The 27485-nt window shown below is 41.7% G+C and overlaps 2 protein-coding genes across 17 annotated transcripts in view; one reads left to right on the top strand and one right to left on the bottom strand.

Annotated features, from left to right (window-relative positions):
* The window catches only part of Esco1 (establishment of sister chromatid cohesion N-acetyltransferase 1), a 90384-nt gene extending 77110 nt beyond the window's left edge, over positions 1-13274 (top strand). For 4 of the 5 annotated variants that reach the window (XM_050148826.1, XM_050148827.1, XM_050148828.1 and 1 more), the window contains 2 exons: positions 2-189; positions 4397-5401. In XM_050148826.1, coding sequence (XP_050004783.1) covers positions 2-189; positions 4397-4544 — 336 coding nt within the window. In that variant the 3' untranslated portion in view covers positions 4545-5401. Of the gene's footprint in view, position 1; positions 190-4396; positions 5402-13126 lie in introns of those variants that run through there. The other variant, XM_050148830.1, reaches the window with a different exon arrangement.
* Positions 5834-27485, bottom strand: part of Greb1l (GREB1 like retinoic acid receptor coactivator) — a 265843-nt gene continuing 244191 nt past the window's right edge. For 7 of the 12 annotated variants that reach the window (XM_050148816.1, XM_050148811.1, XM_050148818.1 and 4 more), the window contains 11 exons: positions 27355-27457; positions 25980-26135; positions 25472-25611; positions 23894-24055; positions 23576-23780; positions 20373-20535; positions 19152-19379; positions 18122-18263; positions 16774-16974; positions 14789-14927; positions 10945-13552 (listed from right to left, as the gene is read on the bottom strand). In XM_050148816.1, coding sequence (XP_050004773.1) covers positions 13389-13552; positions 14789-14927; positions 16774-16974; positions 18122-18263; positions 19152-19379; positions 20373-20535; positions 23576-23780; positions 23894-24055; positions 25472-25611; positions 25980-26135; positions 27355-27457 — 1803 coding nt within the window. In that variant the 3' untranslated portion in view covers positions 10945-13388. The other 5 variants (XM_050148817.1, XM_050148819.1, XM_050148823.1 and 2 more) reach the window with 5 other exon arrangements.

Here is a 27485-nt window from a genome sequence, read left to right as displayed (position 1 = left end):
GGGCTATCGAGTTATAGAAGAGAAACTTCCAGTTATCAGGTCAGAAGAAGAAAAAGTCCGATTTGAAAGGCAAAAAGCCTGGTGCTGTTCAACATTGCCAGAGCCTGCAATCTGTGGGATCAGTCGAATATGGGTGTTTAGCATGATGCGGCGGAAGAAGATAGCTTCTCGCATGATTGAATGCCTAAGGTAATGTGTGACTCATTTGTAGTAGTTTAGAGTTTTAGTTTAAAGATTGATACTTAATCATAACTGTATGAGTTTTATTTGTATTAACTATAAATTTTGTATAAATAACTAGATCTGTAAATCTTTTTTGTTTAATCTGAAGAGGAAAATGTTTGATAATAGATGAAATATTAAACTTTTATTTAAAACTGTGACATTAGGCCAGTATAACATAGTTCAACCTGTGTTCACTCTTAGAGATTCCTAAACAAAAACAAATATATATATATAGACAATGTTTTGGAAAATCGACTTTTAGAGAAAATTGTCTTAATCTTTTTGGCCAGTGGTGGTGGCACATGTCTTTAATTCCAGCACTTGGGAGGCAGAGGCGGGCAGATCTCTGTGAATTTGAGGCCAGCCTGGTCTACAGAGCGAGTTCCAAGACAGGCTTCAAAGCTACAGAGAAACCCTGTCTAGAAAGGAAAAAAAAAAAGGAATTTCTTTTTTTGTGGGGGTGGGGACAGTGACATGGCTCTACAGGTAAAGGTGCTGATTGAAAAAAAAACCTGATTTCAATCCCCCAAACCACATACAGGTAGAAGGAGAGCGCCAACTTCACTGAGTTATATGACTTCTCTATACAAACATTGTAGCACAGGCATTCACACACACACATGCATGCACAAAAAGATATACACATGCATATGCTAATAATAAATGCTTAAAAATTTTTAAGTATTATTTTATATTCTCTTTATCCTGTGGTTGTTTATCAAAAACACAAAGAAAAGCATCAGATTTTTTTCTTCCAATAAAGTTCCTTAGATAAAGGATAAAATGAAGGTTAAAATTAATCATCCATAAAAGGTTTTGGGGGCAGAGTGGGTAAGCTAGATGGTAGAGCACTTGCTCACCAAGTATCAGGTCCCAGGTTCTATCAGTGGTGCTTAAAAAATTTAGGTCAGTTTATTGTTTATTTATAGAATGTGAACTGTTTCCTATGGGAATAGGTTTTGAAATAACCATTGCTGTTACAGGTGGGCCTTAGCTTCTTACTATGTATGTGGTTAATGAACAATAGCTCTCAACTGTCCTGTTTCCAGTTCTTTTTTAGTGTGAAACCTGGGGAACAAGATGTTTAAACACAAATAGTCCTAAAGGAGTGAGAGGATTTATTTTCCATCCTTTAAATCTTGTAGTAAACCATGTAGGTAGCTCTTGTTCAAGCCACGGAAACAGCAGTGTTGTAATAGTCGTACAACAGTGAGTGAGCTCCCTGTTAGAGTGCGTAGAGCCTCTGCTTCTTCACTTACTTTCCCTTCTGACGGTATACAAATGCTGCCAGTGGGCTTGAGAATTACACCCTAAATCCATTCAGTTGCCATTCAGTGGGTTTAATATACTCAAAACGTATATAACTATCACCTGACTAATTGTAGAACATTTCTACCCCCACCCTGTCCAGCCCTAAACCCGCCTCATGTAGTGATCCATTTTCTCGCATCTCTAGTTGCTGGCTGGCAGCTACCAGCCTACTCTGTATCAATGTACATTTCTATACTGAACAGTTCATATAAGTGGAATTCTAAGTATCATCAGTGTGGTAGCATGGATCTGTCTGCTGCTTGTGTGTGTGTATGTGTGTGTGTGCATATGCACACGGGTGTATGTATGTTTGTCTCTGTGTGGCAGCCAGAGGACAGTCTTCGGTGTGGCTCCTCCAGTGCTGTCCTTCTTGGCTTTTGAGACAGAATCTCTCACTGGCTTGGAACATACCCAGTAGGTGAGGCTGGACAGCCATGAGCCAGTCTCCACCATGGGCTAGGATCACAAGCCCATGTGCCATCAGGCTTTTTTTTTTTTAAATGGTGGGTTCTGGTCATTGAACTCAGGTCCTTGTGCTTGCCCATTACCAACTAAGCTGTCTTCCCAATCCTGCTTTTTAAAACATTAAAAAATAAATTGCTTTTTTATGATTGCCAAATAGTAGAGTAGAATTATTTGTTCTTTCATCTGTTTATATTTGGTGTGTTTCTGCTTACTGACATTCATGGATAGTATTGCTATGACCATTTGTACACCAGTGTTTGTGTGGATGTGTTTAACTTTGAGAGTGTATACTTAGGTGTATAATTGGGGATCTTGTAGTACTGATGAGTTTAATGTTTTGAAGAACTGCTGAACTCTCTTCTGTAGCGTCTGCACCATTTTATAACCCAACCAGCAATATATGAGAGCTCCAAGTTCTTCACTTCATCGTCTTTAGAAGAAAAACCTATTGAGAGGCTGGAAAACGTCTCATTTGATGAAGTTCTTTTTGTGTAACCATGAGTACTTAAAGTTCAAATCCCTAGGACCTGTGTAAAAGCAGGATAAGGTGGCATGTATCTATAATTACAGTGCGAGGAGCTCATGGTCAGCCAGTCTAGGCAAAACAACAACGTGTTCTCAGTTCTCTCTCTGACCAGACACACATAAAGAAAAAGAAAGGAACCTATTCAAGCCTGTGTCAGCTTTTTTGTTGTTGTTTGTTTTTTGAGACAGGGTTTCTCTGTGTGACTGCTCTGGCTTTCCTGGCACTTGCTCTGTAGACCGGGCTAACTTTGAACTACACAGATCTGTCTGCCTCCCAAGTGCTGGGGTTAAAAGCCTAACTAAGCCTTTGATCTCCTCACTTCCCAGATGTTAGGATCATACACTGTTTGGATGTGTCCTTTGACACACACTTCATTTTGATGAAATCTACTTCATGCTTTTTTTTTCCCTTTTGTCCCTTTTGTTGTCATATTTTAAAATCCATTGTCTAATGCATGGCCCCAAAGATTCATGTTTATCCTTCTAGTTTAGTTTTATACTCATGCTTTGGCTCTATTGGATTTTATTATTGTATGAAAGTGATAACAACATGCAAATATACTTTTGGCATGTGGATATCTTATTCTCCCACCATTTGTTACAAGGACTGCACTCTTCCTGAATAGTTGTTGGTCTCGGCGTACTTGTAAAGGTTTCTGTCTAGTCATGTCTGTTCCATGTTCTGTCTATGCTTATGTCAGCATTAAATGCTACAGCTTTGTGTGGCGTATTTGGAAATGGGGAATCTATGAATCCTTCAGCCTTTTTCTTCTCTCTTTTTTTTCTTTTTTTCTTTCTTTTTTAATATTTTGACTCTTCAGTATCCTTTTTATTTCCTTGTGAATTTTAAGATCAGCTTGCCATTTTCTCCAAGGAAACTAGCTTTGGATCAGTTTCTGCAGTAGTAGCACTTTAACAGTATTGAGTTTTCTGACTTTTAAATATGGGTGCCTCTTTATTAGGTTTTTATTTAAATAATATTTTATAGTTTTTAGCTTACAGGTTTTTTGGTAATTATTTTCCTAAGCATTGTGCTCATACTAGTGTTAGAGGTTGGTTGTTTTCAAGGTTCATGTTTCGATTGCCCATTTTTCAGGCCTATAGCTAATGCAGTTCACAGTTGAATATCAATCTGAGTCTCAACCCTTCAGATCATTTACTAAGTTTTTTATTTGTTCATTTATTATCTATACAGTGTTCTGCCTGCATGTGTACCTGCAGGCCAGAAGAGGGCACCAGATCTCACTATCGATTGTTGTGAGCCACCATGTGGTTGCTGGAAATTGAACTGAGGACCTCTGGACATGCAACCAACCAGTCCTCTTAACTGCTGAGCCATTTCTCTAACTCCCTAGATCATTTACTAAATTTTAAGCGGTCTTTTGGTAAATCCCTCAGAATTTCCTCTTTGTAAGATCATATCATCTGCCAAAGAAAGTGTTTTCTTTCTTTCTTACGTTCTCATTGGGATGCTTATGTCTTCTCTGGTTTATGCTGGTAAGTGTTGTTGGTGGTGTTATTGAAGGGAAGAGGACAGACATACCTTTTTCCTGATCTGAGAAATAGTCTTTCACTGTGAATTCATGTTTGATACCTTGATTGAGAAGTTCAACTCTGAGTTGTTGAGTACTTTATGACATGATGTTGGACAAACGTTTTTTTTTATAATTATTGCTTGTCTAAAGTCTTCCTACTTCAAATTATAATATTTAAGACCAATAGGTATTTTGTTTTTTTAGAATAATATAGCATTGCTTTAGTCTTTCTTGTCTAAATGAATTTGATAGGTTGTTCAGTTTCAGTGAACAGAAAGATTAATTTTTAATCTTCTCCTCTTTCCCCCACCCTTCCTTTTTTTTTTTCCCAATAGGAGTAACTTTATTTATGGCTCATATTTGAGTAAAGAAGAAATTGCTTTCTCAGATCCCACTCCTGATGGAAAGTTGTTTGCAACACAGTACTGTGGCACTGGTCAGTTTTTGGTCTATAATTTTATTAATGGACAGAATACCAACTAATCCAGATGTTGCCTAATGTACCAGAAGACATCTTTTGAAGAGAAAGAATTGGTTGCTGACTTTAACCAGGAACTAGGGCCATTTTTATTACAAATGAACTCAGGACTGGAAACAACCATATGGTTGTTCCATTTTCATAAAATTGGAAACAATGCAGTAATAGCTTATTATTGTTTTGTTTTTTAAAGAAGATATTTTATTATCTTTTACAGAAATTTATGATTGTATTTTATCTATAGTTATTTAGACATGTTTACATGCAGCAGATAATTGTTCATAGTGGACTGAAAATTAATGCAAGTGATAAGTATATTTTGAAGTTCTTAATATGGAAATATACCAGTGTAGCTTGGTACTGTATTTTTTTATATTGATGCTGATACCAGTTATAGGTTTAAAGATTATATTTTCAGAGTGGAAACTAATGTTTTTTGAGTTATTATTCAAGAACAGTACAGTATTACATGCTTGAAAATTTGAAGCTACTAAACTATACTAAAAAAAATTCCTCAAAAAAGGAGAGCTCCAAGTGAAATAACTTGCAGCAGAGTCTCCATTGCTTACTTCTCTGTCCCTGACGGTGGCAGTGGGAAGCTCTCATGTGGCGCCATAAATGACTAGAGTCGCAAAGAACTACAGAATAGTTGTAAACTCAATGTAGGTGGGTGGTGTCTGCGCTGTTATTCCTCAGAAATACTGCACTGAGTATACGCCCTCATTACTGGACTTCATTTTGATACTTGTCTATCTTTCATAGTGCCCTCTACTTTTAAAGGGTTTATATGTTGAAAAACTGCTGTGGCCTTTTATGACCTGTATATAATGTAGAATAAAATAATAAAATACTTGATACCTTTTCTAAGTGATAAATGTATGGAGACAATGTTGTGTCGAATATTTGTGCTCTTTCAGGGATTTTCTTACGCTTAAGACTGACATAAAATTAAAACATGGGCTTCTTAAAGATAGTTTTTACTAGTTTGTCAATTCTTCCTGAATATTTTAATAATATGGTATTTAATTAACTTTCAAAGAAATAAAGAAACACAGCCCACTGTGTCGCTGTGGTTTCAGTTAGATTGCCTTTTAGAACTGAAATGATCATATCCCCAGTGAAAACCTACTAAAATTTAGGGACTTGCATTATAATTAACAGTCAGTTGTACATTTTATCCCCCTATAAGTTTTTTTTTTAAATTTTTTTTTTTTTTTGCTTTTTTGTTTTTTTTGAGACAGCATTTCTATGTGGCTAGAACTCAGAGAGATCCACCTGCCTCTGCCTNGAAGAAAGGAATTCAGCTCATATTTCAACATGAATAATGAACATGAGTTAACAAAGACATGACAGAGGTTAGGAGTACAGAAATGGCCAGTTCTGATCATTACATGTAATAACTATATGAGCATTTTATTGATTTCAAATCCACAGAAGTAATGATAGGAAATCAGCATTTCATTGGGGGCACTGTTGAGTTTGGGGCAATTTCACAGTTGTTTCAGTAGTCAGCATTCCCCGAGCACTGTGAAGGACTATTAGGACTCCAGAAGACGGGATTTCAGCTGTATTACAGTGGTGAGCTCGAGACAGAGGCCACATGACTTCTCCACTGCAGTAGTCAGGCTGGCGATAGAAGTGGATCGCAGCACTGGAACAGGTTTGTTTTTTCATAGTCTTACTATGTAGCTGGCCTAGAACTTGCTTTGTAGACCAGGCTGGTGTCAGACTCAAAGCGGTTATCCTGCCTTTGCCTCCTAAGTACAGATTTTTGCAGCTAACGAATACCAAAATGTGGAAATGGCCCAGGAACTTAATGACACACTGTCTAGAAGAACCACCAGTGACCTACTAAGTGCTCTTAGAATCCACCATGCTCAGGAGAACTGTCTCTTCTTTACTCCCAAATACAACTACAGCTGAAAGTGCTTTGTCTGGGTCTTTGTGTTACCCCTCCACACACACACACACACACACACACACACACACACGTTCCTGGAAGTGTCTGTCATCCCCCCCCCCAACCCCACCTCCCACAAGTTCCTGGAGTGTCACTACCTTGGCTCCTCAGCGCTGTGAATATTCCACAGGACACAGGAGTCGTCCATCACAACGATGAAAGGCCAGACACATTGCCGCTTGACTCCCAGCTCCTCCAGGCGATTCCTTTCCAGTTCTAGATTGTGGTAAGACAGCTCCTTGATGAGGAACCTAGCAGCACCTGAAAAGCAGACAACCACAGCTTGACATCCTTCACCCAGACCAGTCACATGACCTCCACTGGTATCCAGGGATGGGGCATGTTAGAAAGAAACTGAGAGGACCCTAGTTTGGTTCCTAGCACCCACGTCAGGCAGCACCAGGGCTGATGCTTTATAATGTGTTAAAAATCTCCAAAAGAGTCACTGGAAATGTATTTTAAAATACAGATTCCTGGAGCCCATTACTAGAGATTCACTTAAGTCTAGTGAACGGCCAGAAATAAATCTGAGGAATATACTTGAAGAATTCCATTTCCCTGATAGGACAAAGGACACGGCATACAGCAAATGACATTAGTGACTAGGGCCTTGCTCTTAGAGACAATCACTTGCACATCCATCAGAGAGGAAGACAGAGCCTTGATGAATGAAGAGTGTAACAGCACCTATGGCGATTCTGGAAACAGGCACCCATCCTAGATCTGAACTGTGGAAAAGATAGTAAAACACAGTAGGTGTGTGGTACAGAGCAAGAGAATAGGCCAGAGACAGGCTCATTCAGTCAATTCTATTGAGCTTTGGCTTCCTCCCCTCTAAAAGAAGTGATGGTGAAGTTATATGTGGTCAGCATGTGACATACGCTCTGTGGAATGTTAGCGGTAAGTTAGAGGAATTAGCTAAACTTTATTTGTTTTATTATTATTACTATTTGTTTTTCAAGACAGGGTTTTTCTGTGTAGCTTTGGAGCCTATCCTGGAGCTTGCTCTGTAGACCAGGCTGGCCTCAAACTCACAGAGATCTGCTGCCTCCCCAAGTGCTGGGATTAAAGGTGTGTGCCACCACTTCCCGGCTGTTTTATTATTTATAGAGTAGTGTAAGACTGTACTCTTTCAGGCTGGAGAGATGACTCAGTGGTTAAGAGCACTAGTTGCTCTTTCAAAGGATCCTGGCTCAATTCCCAGCTCCTACATGCAGCTCACAACTAACTGTCTGTAACTCCAGTTCCAGGGGCCCTGTCACCCTCATACAGACATACATGCAGGCAATTTTGCATTATTCATTCAAATGTTCATTACAAACAAAAACATAAAAAGGTCTATACTGTTTCCATGAATAGACTGGCTGGGATTGTAACTGTTCATTCTGACTCAAAAGCAGTGACAGTTTTTTTTTCTTCTTTTTTTCTAAGAGTTAGAATGTGAATGCCTGTGTGAATGTATCTGTACCATATGCATGCCTGGTCCCTCACATTGTATTCTCTCGAAGTAAATTTACAAGGTTATTGTGAGCTGCCTGTAGTTGCAGGGAACTGAGCTCTGGTCCTAACTCTCCAGCTGTCTGCAGCCCAGGTCTCCTCCTCCCAGCCCCTGTCATCATCATTACAATCTCCTCTTCATTACATCATCATCATCATCATCATCATCATCATCATCATCATCATCAGAGACAGGGTCTCACTATGTAGCCCTGGCTTTAGAGATCTGCCTGCCTTTGCCTCCTGAATGCAGGGATTAAAGGCACATGCCACTACTACTTTTTTCCTCTTTTTTTCTGTTTTGGTTTTTTGAGACAGGTCTTCTCTGTGTAGCTTTGGAACCTGTCATGGAACTTTGTAGATCAGGCTGGCCTCAAATTAAATGTGTGTGCCACCATTGCCTGGCCACTACTACTTCTTTCTTTTGCATGGGTTTTTGTATATATGCCATGTGTATGCCAGGAACTAAAGGCAGGTCTGCTACAAGGATGGTAAGTGCTCTTGCCTGGTGAGCCATCTCTTTAGCCCCTGGTATGACTTTTGACATTATCATTTTCCCTTGGTGTTGAGACTCTTGTAGGCATCTTTATTCTTATTTGCCTGATAAATACCTTGACTTTTTGGAAGCACAGTGAAACTTTGAACTAGTGTTAGCTCTCTGATACTGTTAACTTTATTAATACAGGTCCCATTTCCATGTGAGCCTCAACACATTACTTGGATTAGCAGGCCATGCTTGTTGAAGACATAAAGGGAGGGCAGGATAAATAGTGACTGTTTGCTTTAAATGTTGGCATAAGTGGAATCAAATTTTACAACTTGGACATTTCTTTAAGAATAGTAGCCTGAGCACCTACCATTTGAGTATATCAGACCCTGTATTTAGTGTTCATTGTTTTATTTATTAGGGTTTATGTCTTTTTTTGAAAGAATTTTTGGGTGTGTGTGCATTGGTATTTTGTCTGCATGTATGTCTGTATGAGGGTGCCAGATGCTTTGGAATTGGAGTTACAGACAGTTGTGAACTGCCATGTGGGTGCTGGGATTGAACCCCAGTTCTCTGAGAGAGTAGCTAGTGCTCTTAACTGCTGAAACCTCTCTATAGCCTGCAGTAGGGTTTATAAGATAAGACTTTGAGCTGGGTGGTGGTGGCACATGCATGCTTTTAATCCCAGCACTTGGGAGGCAGAGGCAGGTGGATCTCTTGAGTTCGAGGCCAGCCTGGTCTACAAGAACTAGGTCCAGGACAGGCTTGAGAGCTTCAGCGAAACCCTGTCTCCAAAACCAAAAGAAACAAACAAACAAAATAAAAGCTAGACTTTGGACTTGAAAAGGGACTGCGGTAAGCAGCTTGTACAGAACATTGCAGCAGTGAACAGAGAAAGAACTAAAGCGCTGTCAGTCGTTCCTAACTGTGGGGAGAATACGTGCCACAGCTTTAGTAGGTAAGAGGGAAAAACAGAGAAAATGGGTTGGGAGGATTTGATGGGGAAGGGCAGGTTCAGTTTGGTCAAAGTTAAAGTGGTTATAGAATTTGCAAGTGTAATTACTGCCTTGATAGTTAGTTGTCTGTGTGGCTTTGGAGTTTGATAGAGATTTGGGCTTAAGCTGTTATTTGGAGGTTTATATGAGATTATCCTGGTGTAGGAAAAGAACTAGAGATCTGCAAGGCACACCCATCATTTGAGAGAATCTGAAACAGCATAAACCAGGAAAGAGTCAGAAGAGAGTGATGGAAACCATGGAAACAGCCACAGACACTCTGGAAGGTCACCACTGTCTTCACCGCCTTTGAGAAGAAGGGAGTCTCTGTGATATTAGCAACAAAGCATCTGGGGTTTGGGAGGCAGCAGTCACAGCACAGCCAGTGGCTGCTTGCAGAGTTCAGTAGCTGATATAATTGCAGATTATACAGATGTTTGTTAGTTGTTGGTCCTTGTTGCAGATATCTAGCATATTGTCGGAAACACAGGTTTTGATGGGTATGCCTGCATTGTGTGGATGGTTTCTTGAGCAAGGATGAGAAAGCAGAGTATTAATCAACTTGATAATATGTGAGTGTGAACTCTGCATTTACCAAAAGCATGAACACAGTTTCACACAGTTTCAGACTACTGTGATGTTTCAGTGGTTCTTGTTTGCCTGGCTTGGTTGCCCAGTTGTGTAGAAACACAGCTTCAGTTAATCTTAACACAGAGTTAAGATTGCTGAGTTGTCTGGGTGGTAGTGGCACACAGGAAGCAGAGACAAACAGATCTTTATGAGTTCAAGGCCCGCTTAGTCTACAAAACGAGTTCCAGGACAGCCTGATACTCAGAGAAACCCTGCCCCTCCCCCCCAAAAAAAGAGTCAATTTCCACCGTAGTAATTCACATATGCACCCTTCCTTCTTATGGCTTCTAAGACTTTAGCAATTGGCATGTTGTTAGACTTTCCAGGCCAGTTACTTTTGAACAGGTAGTGGAAGCTTGCTTCCCTGTCTGTCAGCAGACATGAAAATAGTTACTGCTTTGGCCTAGATGAGTGGTTTTGTTTCAAATTCTGATATTATAAATGTTCTTTATTAGAGCTGGAAGGCCTTTTTTCCCCTAAGAGTTGGTAAAAGTAGGTGGAATTTAGAAATAAATCCAAAATTAATAATAAGTGTTAGTGACCCAGAACTGTTTGAGGCCACAAAAGTAAATATAGTTGCCTTCTACATAGGTCTGTCATCTATAATTATGTAGCAGTCTGCATTTTTCCAGTGGGGACTTTGGTGTATATAGCTGCTTTAGGTAAGCTATAGGTTTCATTCAACTATTTACTTAAGTGTTTTCTTGGATTGTGCCAAGATAGTAGAATCTCTGAGCCGTCCACAGTACAATACCAGACATTGCCAGAGTCACAGCTCATGTCTCCTTTTAACTTAGGGAAAATCGGTTTAAAGAAAACAAACTTTAGAGAGTGAGGAGTGGGAGGGAATTTTAATACATTCACCAAATGAAAGAACGACAACATACTGTAGACACAACGTCATAAACAAAATGTGAGGTAGACTGACTAGTGAGTGAAATTCACCAAATTTTGGTTAAGAAAATTTTACAGTAACAAAGTAACACAGGTGCCCCCTTTTCTAAAAATCACAAGAAGCAGTTGCATAAATTAGAGCCAAAACTTGACTACAGTTTTTCTAATTTTTTTTTTAGGTTACATTCAATATTAACCTGTGTGAACTGTCATGCATGCCAAAGTTCAGCAGGTCTGCAGGTACATTACCATGTGACTTAATCTATTTGCCCTAACTCACTGTCCTCAGGAATGGAAGAGGGTAAAATCAAACACACCAAGACATGTACTAACAAGTCATGATGGTCTGGGCTTGTGCAATTCCATCCTTAAAGAGGACCTAGCATTCACTAAAGGATTACACTGATTAAGGTAACTTTAAAATATCCAAACCTTTATTTAGGCTTTGGAGAAAAAGAGGCAGGTAAATGAAAACTTCTCAATTATTGGAGTGATGGACAGTCTTTTGTTTCTATTCTGGCATTTCTCTTGGAGGAGTGGAATAGTGTTTACAGTTCATGATCACTTGAATTTCCAGAGTATAGCTCTTAACTAACATGGAGTGCCTGCATTAAAGTAACTGAGTCTAAAAAGAAAAAGCCAGTAAGAACTCCTAAGAGGCTTCTACCCCTGGCACAATAGTTGTGGAATTATTTCAAGTATTTTTATTTACCCTATATAGTGTTATTGAAATATTGCACAAACAGTGGCTTTCTTGATATTACCTGCATTGGACTCTTTCATCAAAACAGGAACAAGTTAGATGTATTCATACCTAAATTAGACTGCCCTGGAACATACCTCTTTGCTAAAATTCCGCTCTACTAAAGTTAAGTAAGCATATAATAAGGCGGGTCCTTCTTGAGGGACAATTTAAAATGGGGTTAAAAGGAACTATCCATTTAAAATACATTTAAAACCTCATAAGTAGCTATATTAGAACCAAGAGAGCTGCAATCGATTCCATCTTCTCACTAGCTGTAAACTTTTATTCCTGGATAACCAAGCTTATCAGTTAACACTGCAATAAGTGCAGGCTCAGTAGACTTTCAGTAGTCTTGGGTTCTAAGACAGATTCAAGGAAAGGTGACCATCTTAACTAGAGATAAAATCAGACACATGGCTGAGAAAACTCTGAAAAGGTACCATGAAGTAGAGCAATTTACATGTAAACTTCAATAGATTAGTGTGGAATATTTTCTCAAAATGTTTCTGATTAAAATATTTGATGAGGAATCCATAGAAACTTATACGCCTACTGTTGATATTAGTCATATACTACCCACTAATTTTAATGAGTTCAAAAGGCGCTTTGCGGAGTCTTCCTTACTCCTCAGGAAAAATGTCACTGATAAAATTAAGGAAAACGTGTCTGGTTCTGTTTCCCATTTCCGCCCATTTTTGTGTGTCACTGTAAGACAGCTGTTACTGGTTAAGTCTTTTAAAGGATGCTTAGCCTGAGTCACAGCAATTAACTAGTTCAAATCCACAATAAATCCCAGCCTGTTGTGTTGGTTTCCAGGTGCCAACTCCTTCCTTTCAACTGAAACACAGTGACAGAGCAGAACTGCAGAACGCTAATCCGTCCACATAGTTTCTTGTACAAATCACTGTTTACATTCTCATAGACACGGTGTGCTTCAAGATTGGAATGGGCAAGACAGAGGACTCAAGCTCAGAGAACCCTCATGAATGCACCTAGTGCCTGCATGTACTGATTCTTTGTTCCCTTTAAATAGTAAACTTTTAACTCCTGTGGAAATTTTGCCAAAGGTTTCAATATATATAAGATTATAAATCTTAAACTAACACTGCACAGAGAAAGACAAAGCTATTTCTTTTTAAATACAAATATCTTCTACATTCTATCATTTCAGACCCCTGAGTAATACTGTACCAAGGTACAGAGCTGAAGAGAAACTGAGGGTTCAGGCCTCAAGTGTTAATCTTCAATTAATTCCACACCAGTGGTGTGAGTCTCGTGTAACACATTCAAGCTGGCTAATGCTGACGGTCGGTCCCCTGCCCCCAACATAATGTAGTAGGAAAAACAATGCATACTCCATGTTTGTTCTCTGTCCTCAGGCTCCCACAGCACAGCACACCCTGTGTAATTGCATAACTGCCCACTGTGGCATTGACCTGAATCTGGGTCCTGTCATCGGAACTAAAGAAGGACAGTGCCCCAAAGAAGACCTTGGTCACATTTGGTGAGCTCTTTGGAGAAGAGAGAAATATGTTGCACTTTGCTCCAGTGATTGTACGTTAAAGGAAAAATAAAATCCCCAATAATTGTTGTCCCACTCCATCTAGGGATCAGTTTGTTATTTTTGGTCTCTTCAAAAACTCATACATGCCGTCCAGTAAGAAAGTAGAGAGGCTTATCATCACTGCTGTTGGCAGTTTGAAACTCATCCCGGAGGCGAAACTGCCACTCATCCTCCAACTCTAAGCGAACAATTGTTTGCCGTAAGGAGCTTCTGTCTTGGCAGATGACGCACAAGGTAGCACCTTCAGGAGGAACAGACATTAAATTGATAAGGATGTTAACCACATTTGAGAACCAACATACAGGTAGATATTTTATGCTTAGTTGTTTTGCTAAAGTGTCAAGGAGCTTAAAGTGATGCTAGAAGGAGCTTTCCTTCAGCCTCAGCCTCTCTTGTAGTGACTGACAAGACCATTGTTTGCTGAGTCTGTAGAGCAGGCATTCTCAACCTGAGTACTTTGTTGTGTGTGCTGGGTCCCAGTCTGTGCTGTGGAGTGTTTACCAGTACTCCCACCTTACTATCTGCTGAGACACACAGCAACAGCCAACAGCCTCTTCAGGCACATACCCTTCCTCTACCTGAGAACCACTGCTACACACTCTTACACACACACTCAGAGCTAGCTCCCCACTTTCATGGTGCATACAGTATACTGAGTATCTTCTATCACTGACCTCAGGTCATCTTGTAAGGATGATTTGTGGTTCTGGATTTGTAGATATTCTTAAGTAAGGTGAACCTATTAGGACAACTTAATGTCATAACTAAGAGTATGTCTGGGGGGGGGTACAATTATGCAATTTTTCTGCTGTTGATTTCTGACCCAGTCAAATGACTTTAGAATGTATATACTGCTTACAAACATGTATAGGTAGAATCAAGCTAGCTTCTGTCCAGATTAGATACCAGAAACATATATTTCTAAAATAAGTAATTGTAAAAGTCTGTTTAAAAAGTCACAGATAAAGACAGCTCAGTGGTTAAGAGCCTTCCTGCTGCTTGCAGAGAACCCAGGTTCAGTCCCCAGCACCTGGTCGGATGGCTCACACCCTTAAGTTCCAGGGCGTTGGATACCTTCTGGCTTCTGCAGGCACTTGAACACATAAACACACATAAAAAAAAAAAAAATCTTTTTTCGGGGCTGGAGAGATGGCTCAGCGGTTAAGAGCATTGCCTGCTCTTCCAAAGGTCCTGAGTTCAATTCCCGGCAACCACATGGTGGCTCACAACCATCTGTAATGAGGTCTGGTGCCCTCTTCTGGCCTGCAGGCATACATACTGACGGAATATTGTATACATAATAAAAAAAAAATCTTTTCATTTCAGATCTTACCCCAATATTATCAGTAGCCCTGGTTTAGAATCAAAGTATTCAAACTTTGGCCAAAGCTTTGCTTGCTTGTGTGCCATTCAACTCTTGATTTTTTTTCTTCTAGTGACAATAGCATTCACATTCAAGACACTGAATTTGACTTACCTTTTAGAAACTTGAATTTCTTGAGAAGATCGGCACCCACAAAAGAGTCACAGAGGTACAAGAGAAGTCCACTGAAAAACACCCCTTCACAGTTGACATTGCTGGAATGGGGTCTGGAGCTGACATAGCATATGGCTACCTGAAATAAATAAACAAACAAACAAAACCAAAGACATTTCACAAGCAATAGAGGGCTGTCCTTTTGCTGAGGGACACTGTAGTCAGTGCCTTCCTCTTCATTCGGGATGTAAGGTGAGAGCCACACTTCCTCAATAGAAGTTGTTGATTATTTACACTTTGTACTTATTTAGTAGTAAAGTTTCAATAGTTTGTGTGTGTGTGTGTGTGTGTGTGTGTGTGTGTGTGTGTGGGTGGTTTTTCGAGATAGGGTTTCTCTGTAGCTTTGGAGCCTGTCTGTCCTGGAACTAGTTCTTGTAGACCAGGCTGGCCGCAAACTCACAGAGATCCGCCTGCTTCTGCCTCCCAAGTGCTGGGGTTAAAGGCATGCGCCATCACTGTCTAGCTAAGTTTTAATATTTTTAAATCTCTCATTATATATTATACATATGTTAGATTAATCATTCTTCTGACAGAAATGTGTGTGTGTGTAAATTTTTAAAAAGCCCTACATTCTGGGGCTAGAGAGTTAAGAGCACTGGCTGCTCTTCCAGAGGCCCCTGGTTTGACCCCTAGCATCCACATGGCAGCACACAGTCATCTGTGACTTCAGTCTCAAGGGATCCTACATCCTCTCCTGGCCTCCATAGGCACCAGACATGTATTTATGCACATGGAGATAAAATGTCCATATGCCAATATACATAAATAGTAAAACAAAACAATACCACATTCCGTAAAAAAAAAAACCAAAAAAAAAACAAAAAAAACCCATGCATTGGAAAGAGTAAATAAATTTCACTCTTATTTCACTCTGAAATAAGCTTAAAACGGCATTTCTAGGTCCATGTGGCTTCCATGATAGGCGATAACCACAAGCACTACAGGAAAGCAGAAAGCTAGAAGAGAGAACAATGGGGTAGCTACACTTGAATTCAAACACTGGTTCCTTCAGTTAGACGTCATATGGCATTGTACAGTTCCTCATCTACATAGGTAAGAAAACCTGTTAGAAGTATCTTTGATTGTTAATTTAGTCTATTCAGTATTAAGCAAATATTAGCTGCTATTAGTATTGAGATTGTGCTGACACATGGTTGGGTCTTTGTGTTTTAAGGCAGAATCTCACTCTGTATCCCAGGCTAGCTTCTGGAATGCTGGGTGTACAGACATGTGCCTCCACGCTCAGCTACCGTCTGATTTTAAAGTTTCTATTTATAAAGTTAATGCTAGGATTATTAACGGAAGTTAAATTTAGTTTCCAAAATGAAATGCACTAGGACTTGAAAGAGTTTGCGTATCAGTTCTCTGCACTATCTGGGTTCAGGGTTGAGTTGGCAGCATTGGCAGCTGCTGCCTTTACCCACTGAGACACACCACCCTGCCAACTATGCTGGGTTTTGTTTTAAAAAAATTCATTATAAGGATATATTACATTATTGAAGTTAATGAAATGGACTTAAGATAATGTGAAGGAAAAGCTTCTTGGCAGACACAGGGAGATGCAAATGGCAACAAACTAGACAGAAACTGTGAGGGGCTTGAGAGTGGGAAGAAGAGAGATGGCAGCTGTAAAGGTGCTGAACTTGTACTTATTCATCAGAAAAGACACTGCGTGCCTTTTAAGAACAGACTCTCGAAAAAATCCACATAATGACAGCAAAGTCTTGTCAGTGTTTAAATGAGCAAGTGGCTGCTTCTGTCCACACCGCCAGGGCAGGCTCTTCAGAGCACTGGCTAATTCTGTTCTTGTGGAGCCCTTTGAATCATACTATCATTGGCTCTTCTGGAACCATCTATGTTTTCAATGGAACTAAAATGGGCAAGAAATGGATGTGGCACCCAGGACTAGCCAGTCCCGCCTTTACCTCCTGTCCAATGTTAAGGTAGCAGTCAATGGCCAGTACAGGACTCTTGAAGTTATGGATGGCTTTGGGGAAGAGTTTATATGATGCATGTTGAAGGAACTTCTCCAGAAGGAACTGTGCAGGGGCTGCCAGTAGCGTGTGTTCACTGTCGGGAGCACAGACGTACTGAAGGGGCAAGATGGGAGCTAAGCTCTCTGAAACCTGAAATCAGATGGTCATGGGAAATGTGCCTGTCAGTGAATGAAATGTCTAAGGTTACAATGGATTGCATCCTAATAACTTCCATATACAGCACCCCCAAAGGAACCCGAAATTACACTTAGCATTGAACACTCATGAATGTTTGCACATAAATACATTATAATTTCTAAATTAGGCACACAATACCTAAATGTGGTCACTTGAGAGCCAGGGCATAGGTTGATTGTCAGACCATGGTTAATGGTGGTAAATTCCAGATAAAGGACTGTTAGGGGCTGGAGAGAGGGCTCAGTGGTTAAGCTGTTCTTGCAGAGGACCAAGGTTTGGTTCCCAGCAACCACGTGGAGGCTCAAAACCACTGTAGCTCTAGATCCAGGGGAATCTAATACCCTCTTCTGGCCTCCGCAGGCACCAGATACACACACAGGGCACACACATACATGTAGGCAGGCAATAAGTTCATACACACAAATAAAAAATTAACTTTCAAAAACTAGCAACTAAAGAGGAATTGCTGTATTAACAGCAGTGGCCTGATGTGCTCTATGTCTCATTTTGTTCTGCATTCCCCCTTCTCCCACTTGAAGAATAGCCTAATGTTATTTAAATTAAAGCAAATATTTTTGGAATGTTACTGTATTTAATAAATACGTTGTTGGGCCCAAAGGGAAGTCTTTAGAGTGCTGTTCGTGTGTCTGGGCTGACTCGTGTCCTACTCAACAACAAAAGGCAGGAGTTCCTCAGCTGCAGCTAGCAGCAAGCCCCCACCCCCCACGGGAATGGAGTAAAGAATTCTCTTTATAAGCTTTGAGCTTATATTTTCTTAAAAACACACACACAGGACCAGATGAGTATTTGTATTAGTATTTTTCTCCTGGGTTACATAAAGGTTGTCTTGAAAGGCTTTGCAGCCGGGCCCACACTTTAAGCCCAGCACTTGGGAAGCAGAGGCAGGTGGAAAACAAACAAACCATAGAGCTTTTGAATCTTTAAGGCTTAATTCTGGGACTTCCCTGCACAGCTGACGCTGAGGACTCGGGCTACTTCCCTTTCTAACGCAGCAAAAAAGCGCTTATGTGCCAGTACTTTAATGACAGAGCCATTTATAAGAGAGCATTTGTGCTTTTTTTCAACATACAGAACTTACCATGATCTTTGGTTTAATGATAAAGTCCCTTTGCCCTCCAACCTGAACATGCTTCTTCATGAGACTGAAGTTATTAAAGCGGCAGATGAGCAGGCCACTGCTGTTTGTTCTCAGGTTAAAGTCAACATCTTCACAGAAATACCTAAATCAGAACCATATCTCAACTATGATAACTATACAGAAAAATGCATGGCAGACATTAGGGGAGGGCCTGAAACATCACCTTGTCCCCAAAGAGCTGGCCCACACTACTCATCTGGCATTATAAGCTTTAAAGAAAGGAGGGCTTGCTTCTATTAGGCCACAGGGTTTAGGTTGTTCCTGTGGTCAGGAGAGCCAGAGGTCTTGTGGTTTACAGTTCTGTTCACATACAGGATGAAGCACGGAAGCAGTGGGTATTCTAATAGCTATAGGTTGGGGTGGATATTAAGACTTCATAGTTTCTCCTGGGCAGTGATGGCACTTGGGAGGCAGAGGCAGACGGATCTCCGTGAGTTCGAGGCCAAACTGGTCAACAAGAGTTACTTCCAGGACAGGTTCCAAAGCTACAGAGAAACCCTGTCTTGAACCCCCCCCCCCCCAAAAAAAGACTTTATGGTTTCTGATATCATTCCTTGACCATTTCAGATTTCTTGGGAATGTGGGTATGATCAATTCAAGAGGCCTTACTGCTGCCTTCTGTGGGTCTTACAGCACTGGAGAGAGTGGTTTCCTCCTTAGTTCTGAGGATGAATATGGGGTTAATACTGGACATTCATAGGTCCACATATGGATCAGTATTGATTCAACAGTTTATTGAGTAATCAAGTGGCTAACATTCCAGTATCAAGTCTAGGTCATGCTAGGTGACACACGCCTGTGATCCCTGCACTCAGGAGGGTCACAAGTGTGAGGCCAGCCTGTGTCACATAATGAGTTCTGGGCCAGGGGAGTTAGCTGAAAGGGGCTTGGCGATTCAAGGCAGAAGAGGCTGAAGTGGACATCCATTGGCAGATGCCATGGTGACCTGCATCCATGAGGACTGCCCTACCTGTTGAAGTCATACTGTACATTTTGAGTCAGGTCTATATTGAGGAGAATGAAATCATGCACATGACATCTTGAGAATGGAGCCTTTAGGCTCTGAGATGTCAGCTTGCTATTCCATTTCTGTATGCCCAGGATTGCGTAGTGGACAATTTTTGGTGTGGCTTCAATATGCTGCAAGACACTCTTCAAGGACACATTCTTGCTGGAGATTCCTGCTTCTGTGGGCTGGCTGTAAAATGTAAAGTTAGTTTATAGAAAATGTCAATAAATGTTACTGAAAGAACCAATGCTACTATATATTAGGAATGCTGTAAAGGATGTAGTAAGATTATTTATATTAAGAAAGTCAACTCCAGTCACACTGCCTGTCATGACTCAGAAAAGATGGCCTTTGGTAGTGTATGTTATCAATGTAAAAAAAAAAAAAAAAAAAAAAAAAAAAAATAGTTGGATAAGAAAGGAATTCAGCTCATATTTCAACATGAATAATGAACATGAGTTAACAAAGACATGACAGAGGTTAGGAGTACAGAAATGGCCAGTTCTGATCATTACATGTAATAACTATATGAGCATTTTATTGATTTCAAATCCACAGAAGTAATGATAGGAAATCAGCATTTCATTGGGGGCACTGTTGAGTTTGGGGCAATTTCACAGTTGTTTCAGTAGTCAGCATTCCCCGAGCACTGTGAAGGACTATTAGGACTCCAGAAGACGGGATTTCAGCTGTATTACAGTGGTGAGCTCGAGACAGAGGCCACATGACTTCTCCACTGCAGTAGTCAGGCTGGCGATAGAAGTGGATCGCAGCACTGGAACAGGTTTGTTTTTTCATAGTCTTACTATGTAGCTGGCCTAGAACTTGCTTTGTAGACCAGGCTGGTGTCAGACTCAAAGCGGTTATCCTGCCTTTGCCTCCTAAGTACAGATTTTTGCAGCTAACGAATACCAAAATGTGGAAATGGCCCAGGAACTTAATGACACACTGTCTAGAAGAACCACCAGTGACCTACTAAGTGCTCTTAGAATCCACCATGCTCAGGAGAACTGTCTCTTCTTTACTCCCAAATACAACTACAGCTGAAAGTGCTTTGTCTGGGTCTTTGTGTTACCCCTCCACACACACACACACACACACACACACACACACACGTTCCTGGAAGTGTCTGTCATCCCCCCCCCCAACCCCACCTCCCACAAGTTCCTGGAGTGTCACTACCTTGGCTCCTCAGCGCTGTGAATATTCCACAGGACACAGGAGTCGTCCATCACAACGATGAAAGGCCAGACACATTGCCGCTTGACTCCCAGCTCCTCCAGGCGATTCCTTTCCAGTTCTAGATTGTGGTAAGACAGCTCCTTGATGAGGAACCTAGCAGCACCTGAAAAGCAGACAACCACAGCTTGACATCCTTCACCCAGACCAGTCACATGACCTCCACTGGTATCCAGGGATGGGGCATGTTAGAAAGAAACTGAGAGGACCCTAGTTTGGTTCCTAGCACCCACGTCAGGCAGCACCAGGGCTGATGCTTTATAATGTGTTAAAAATCTCCAAAAGAGTCACTGGAAATGTATTTTAAAATACAGATTCCTGGAGCCCATTACTAGAGATTCACTTAAGTCTAGTGAACGGCCAGAAATAAATCTGAGGAATATACTTGAAGAATTCCATTTCCCTGATAGGACAAAGGACACGGCATACAGCAAATGACATTAGTGACTAGGGCCTTGCTCTTAGAGACAATCACTTGCACATCCATCAGAGAGGAAGACAGAGCCTTGATGAATGAAGAGTGTAACAGCACCTATGGCGATTCTGGAAACAGGCACCCATCCTAGATCTGAACTGTGGAAAAGATAGTAAAACACAGTAGGTGTGTGGTACAGAGCAAGAGAATAGGCCAGAGACAGGCTCATTCAGTCAATTCTATTGAGCTTTGGCTTCCTCCCCTCTAAAAGAAGTGATGGTGAAGTTATATGTGGTCAGCATGTGACATACGCTCTGTGGAATGTTAGCGGTAAGTTAGAGGAATTAGCTAAACTTTATTTGTTTTATTATTATTACTATTTGTTTTTCAAGACAGGGTTTTTCTGTGTAGCTTTGGAGCCTATCCTGGAGCTTGCTCTGTAGACCAGGCTGGCCTCAAACTCACAGAGATCTGCTGCCTCCCCAAGTGCTGGGATTAAAGGTGTGCGCTACCACCCAGCTAGCTAAATTTTATAAGTGGGTCACCCTAAAATGAAACAAAATGTAGATTATAACAAAAAGGGCTAGTTAGTGTATGGAAGAACCCCAAACAGGGTTAGCTCAAGGTAATACTAGGACTTAGGAACATCTCCCCTCAAGAGTCTGTGTTTAAGCCGGGCGATGGTGGCACACACCTTTAATCCCAGCACTCAGGAGGCAGAGGCAGGTAGATCTCTGAGTTTGAGACCAGCCTGGTCTACAGAGCTAGTTCCAGGACAGGCTCCAAAGCCACAGAGAAACCCTGTCTCGAAAAACCAAAAAAAAAGAAAAAAAAGAGAGTCTGTGTTTGCATCCTCAGCACTCTATGGACACAGGACAAACGGACAGCAGCATGGCAGCCAGTGAAGAAAGAGCAAAGGTTTTTCAGCTATGGTCAGGAGCAAGAAAACGATGTCTAGCCAGAGCCCGTAGGCAAGAAAGGGAAAATGATCTCAAAATAATAAAACGATGTTCCCCAACAATATAGCTACGTGGAAAAAATACACAGGAAACTGTTAGAACTATAAGAGAATTCAGCAATTTAAAAGAACAGTCTCAGGAATTTAGTTCTGGTATAACATGAGAAGGTAGAATACTTAGGAATATACTTAATCAAGGAGGCAAAAGATAGTACAGTGAGAAACACAAAATATTGAAGAAAATAAAAGGATATGCCAATAAATGGCAAGATGCCCAATGTTCATAGTTATAAAACATGATGAAGTAACTAATCGATGGTGACAAGAATGCAGAGGGAAGGGCTCTCTTGTGAGCTGGTGGGGCAGCTATTGTAGAAAATGTGCACAGTCCTACCTAAAGCAAACTGAACCTGGAAGTGCGTGTGAGCCAGCAAGTCTGCTGGTGGGCGTATATCCAGAAGAGAGATGACCATTATACTGAAGAGACACTTGCAGCCCCATGTCTATTCACAACATCTTCAGTAATGAGGTCAACCTAGATTCCCATAGATAAACAATATAAATAAAGGCACGTGCTACTACCGCCTGGCTACATGTAGTTTTTTTTTTTTTAATGGACTGTGGCAAAGAATCTCAGGCTAAGGATGTCATCAAGTATTTCAAATGCAAGAAATGAACCAAAAATTGGCTTCTTAAAAAAAAAAGCTGGGTGTTGTGGTGCACACTTTTAATCCCAGCACTCAATAGGCAGAGGGTAGGTGGATGTCTGAGTTCAAGGACAGCCTGGTCTACAGCAATTCCAGGACAGCCAGGGCTACACAGAGAAGGAACCCTGACACTTGTACACTTGTAGCAACATGGATGAAACTGAAGGTTGTTAGATAGATAAATCCAGCCAGAGACAGAAGAGCGCAGTGGAAAAGCTTGGGAAGGGCAGAAAGGAAGAAGTGCGGAAAGTCCAGCAAAGAGCCCCAACCAGGAGGAGTTAATTCTAGTTTTCTATAGCATAGTTGATGAGCTTCGTTAAAACAACATTATACATATCAAAATGACTGGAAGAATACAAAACTCCAAATACATGAGAGCAATTCCTATTTAGAGAAAGTATGTACACTCTGATTTGATTATATGTTATATACATTATCATAATCCATACAAGTATGCAAATATGTCTGAAGTTTTCAAAAGGTGCAGGTTTTATACTTCTTCCTTTCAATCCTAAAGCCATGTGTTAGTGACATAAAGACGGGGCTGTAGAGAGCCAAGAAATAACCCTCATAGACAGCAAGGGTGCCAATGCCATTCTTGGGGGAACATCTGGGAACCACACGAAAAGCTAAAATTTAACCCTTACCATACAATAATTAATTAAAATACTTCCATAACCTAAATGCCTTCAGTTCCTTGACAGGACTAGAACTTGCCTTGTGCCCTTAGCAGGAGACACAGAAGGGAGCTCTCTAAATCACATACATCGTCACCTCCCTCCCTAGGAAATTTCTCATGGATACATTCTGGCCCTAGAATGTCCAGCCCAGGAACATTGGGAGTCCACTTTTCGAAGACTCCCTGTCCCATCCCAGCGACTTAGTCCTTACTGGTCCTCAGAAGTTAAAACTTTTGTAAACTTGAACAAAAACGTTAGGGTCTACAAGATTACAAAGTGGGAGAAGGAAGGACTCAGAATTAAAAGACCCATGGTCAGGAGGACCATGAGCAACGTTTGGAAGATGCAGTCAAGAGAATGAATTCCCATCATCTTCCTCATCTTACCCACGCCAGCATTATTGAACATTCCGGGAAGCACTAGCATGATGTGGTTGGGCCAGTACTTCCGGTACAGTGGCATCTCGTATTCTTTAACCACCAGGAGGTGAAGATGGCTGATGCCCTCCATGGCATGGAAAAGGTTTAGGAGTCCGTGCTCATGGCGACCACTGGAAGGAGTGAAAATAGGGCTCTTGACTGCATTTAGATTCTGTGAAAGGAAAACAATGAGAGCAGAATGGGAAAGTAAAACCCTCAGGCATGAGAATCTTGGAGGACCCACCTAGGGCCCAAAAGCCCTCATACCCAAAAGCTCTAGCCCACCTTGTCCGAAACCAGGGGCAGCCGCATACTTTCCAGGTGTCTACCCTGTTTGCTGAAGACAAAATGACTCTCTTTGGACTTTGGAATGATGAAATAGAGCTGGACTTCTTCTCCCAGCATAGAAGAGGAAAAGGTGAATGCATGAAGGGTAGACTCAGATATCTAGATTTGCAAACAAAGAGAGGGATGATCAGTATATGGTTTCCTGACTTCCAGGCCATTCTTTGAGATTTCTGACACAAGCAGCTGAGATGAGTTAGTGCCCCAGACATTCTGGCTGAGGGGCAATGTGGAAAAGGCTTCATCGTTTCTAGCTGTCACTGCTGCAGGAACCAAGTGTGGAGCCCTGCTAGAGACGCATTCCTCAAAGGCCCCAGGCACAGAGGACTCTCCTCTGTGAATCACAGTGGACACGTTAAGTTTCAGCTCTTAGAGAGCAGGGCTAGGATTAAAAGTGTGCCTGTGGCTCCATCTTTTCTGGTTATAGTGGACAGTGGAAGATTTCCAACATCTGGTGCAGAACACTGACATCAGCGAAAGACCACGTGACTCATAGAAGCCAAGTATATCTAAGCTGTCTGTGTCCAGGAGCCTGTCTCCATGCGTAAGTATAACTCTATGTATGGGCTGTACAATGAAGCCAATAACTGATTTAATACATAACAAATTTTCATCAGCACCTAAAATCCACGTAGGTTTCCTAATAGTTTTAACCTAAATATTACGTTTCAGAAAAAAATAATCAAAGTTCTTCCCACAGATTCTAGTTCCACATCACAAATGAGGGGATCTATTACTTGGACTGTAGTCACACAGAAACTATGTCAGGAGATTCTATGTAGGAAATTTCTAAACACATAATTCATAGGCCAAGGCACTTGTTTCTTCTATATCCTGTGAAGAATTGTGAACAGAGCCAGTGGGATAGCTCAGCAGGGCTTGCCACCGATCCCTGGGGCCCACGATGGCGGAGTGAGGGAACCAGCTCACACATGCATGCGTGTGCGTGCACACACACACACACACACACACCACTTAAAGAATCGTCAACAAACTAGGAGCCTTCCAAGAATGGCTACAACAGTGACTGGTTTGGGGAATTTGCTCAGCACAGCCTAGAAGCAACAGGGTCCCAGATGCTCGGTGCCAGGACATAAAATTCAAGAAGAGAAATGGGGACATGACATGGAGCTTCTCCCCCAAAGTAGGCGCTGCTATCAGCACTGCTGCTTTCTCCTTTGGTGTGGGAAGACGCCAAAGGGGCTGGGGATGCTACAATGTCTAACAATCATTTTCAAGGTCCCGAGATGTATCCATGGTGCCCAAAATATGAGAAAATAAAACCAGGCACGGTAGGCATGCCTATAATTCTGCTCAGTATAAAGGATTGTGTATTCGAGGCCAGCCTGGAACAGTGAGCTCCTGTACTAAGAAGCACATCGAAGGAAGAGACAACTGCTAAGTAATAGTTTATATTGTTTTTCTAGGGCCTGAAACCAGGAGTCTCACGTTTCATCCTCCCTGTCCCCCATACATACAAGGTGGCAACAGAGTTCCCACAAGGGCAAACCGCTGCACCTGGGAGGTGGGTGTGAAGTCCATATACTGGTGGCACTGCTCACAGTGGTGGAAGGTGTTGTAGGCCGCATATTTGGTCAGCATCATAGACATGGTTTCTCGTTTCCGGGGCTCCTCAACTTTATATTCCTTTATTACTTCTGTGTATAAGGGATGAGAAACTGTTATCTCCATGGCATGCACATAAAGCTTAGAAAGAAATGCTTATTTCTTGTACGACAGGTTTCTCTATAGCTTTGGAGCCTGTCCAGGAACTCACTCTGTAAACCAGACTGGCCTCAAACTCACAGAGATCCACCTGTCTCTGCCTCCCATGTGCTGGGATTAAAGGCATGCACCACCAATGCCTGGCTCAAAGAGCTATATAATTTGAACCCTGATAAGCAAGTTTAAAAATCAAGATATGTGTTCATGTGTAAGAGTGAAAAACAGAATTACTCCCTCCCCTACCCAAATCCTGCTTTAGATCCCCTCAAAAACTTCAGAGCCTGGCTCTGCATATACCCACCTTGTTTGAGCCCAGCCAGCTTCTCAGTGTAGACCAGGCTCATCAGACTGTACTTGGGGTCATGCACACTGACGTCAAAAGGCATTTTGCTGAAGGTCTCAATGTCAGGCCAGGGCTCGTGCTCTGACTTGCTCACTCCGCAGGTTTCATTGGGATCTAGGGCAGGGCAGGGCACAGGACAGGTGGACCCACTTTCTCCCTCCGACCCACCACTCTGAAGCGCAAAGCCTGGGACGTTGTGACAAAGGCACTTTTAAGAAATGAGCTCTCCCTTTTTTGCTTTTATTTTTAATTAACTTATTTATGTTCAGGGCCTGCATGTATGTCTGTATGACGGGGGCCAGATCGCCTGGAACTGGAGTTAAGACAGTTGTGAGCTGCCACGTGGATGCTGGGAATTGAACCCTAGTCTTCTGGAAGAGCAGTAAATGCTCTTAACATCTGTGCCATCTCTTCAGCCCTGAAACAAGTTCTTATCCCAAAGTAGAAGGCACCAGACCATTCCTTCAGACTTCCTCACCCTGAGTAGTTCACAGACTCACACTAGCTCAGTTCACAAATGCCTAACCCGTAAGACCAGAGTCTCCCAGTGCTCCAGACACATACTTATGTGGATGATCAAAATTCTCAGCTTCAGCTTTGCAATGATTCTGTTAGCGTTCTTTCTACCACTGAGCCATGGCCCTAGCACTGTCTCCATGGCCCTAGCATGTCTATAAAAATTTGAGACAAGGATTGCTAATCTTGGTTGTCAGTTTGACTGCATCTGAAGTCAATTAAAAAAAAAAAAAAAAACATGCAGCTAGGCACACCTGTGAAGGATTTTCTTGACTGGATTATTTGAGGCCAGAAGATCCACCTGAACTCTGGGCCATACCTCCTGGTGGCAGTGTACAGCAAAGGATATGGAAGAAGGGATCTTTTGCTTTTTGCCTGCTTGCTCTCACGCTTGCTAGCAAGCTCATTTATCCTGCTGCTGAGGCGTTACTTCCTACCGTCACCAGAGTGATGGGAAAAGGAGAAAGCGAGGCCCTTCTGCTAGTGACAGCTCAGGGGACACTGCAGCACCTTTGTAGCCACATGTTGGGTAAAATCAAAGGCTGTGGTGTCTAGGAGCACAGTGCAGGCTGGAAGGACCACAGGGTTTACCTATCTGGGCACCTATGAAAGCTGATGAAACAGCTGTGCCCAGCAGCTTGCTGCACCCTGGAGAGAGGCCCCAGAGGCTGAGAGCCACAGTTCACTTGGTATTATTTGCTGAGTATCTTGTCTTTAATCTCATGATAACTCTGTAGTTTAGCTACCCTAGACATTCAGAGGGTGAAGCAACCTTGGCTCTTGGGTTTCAGGCCTTGACCGTAGTGTCCAGCCTCACCTGTGTTTATCTCCTCCTCATCGTACACGTCCACCTCCAGCAGTCGAATGAGCATACGGAAAAGGATCCTAAGGAACTGTAAATAGGAGCCAGTCTTTCCCACCTGATGGAGATAGTTTTAGTTGAGGAAG

This window comes from Alexandromys fortis, unplaced genomic scaffold (genome assembly GCF_014885135.2).
Source record: "Alexandromys fortis isolate MF-2015 unplaced genomic scaffold, M_Fortis_MF-2015_v1.1 scaffold_4, whole genome shotgun sequence".
Taxonomy (NCBI): Eukaryota; Metazoa; Chordata; class Mammalia; order Rodentia; family Cricetidae; genus Alexandromys; species Alexandromys fortis.
This window is presented reverse-complemented; position numbering and strand designations above follow the sequence as displayed.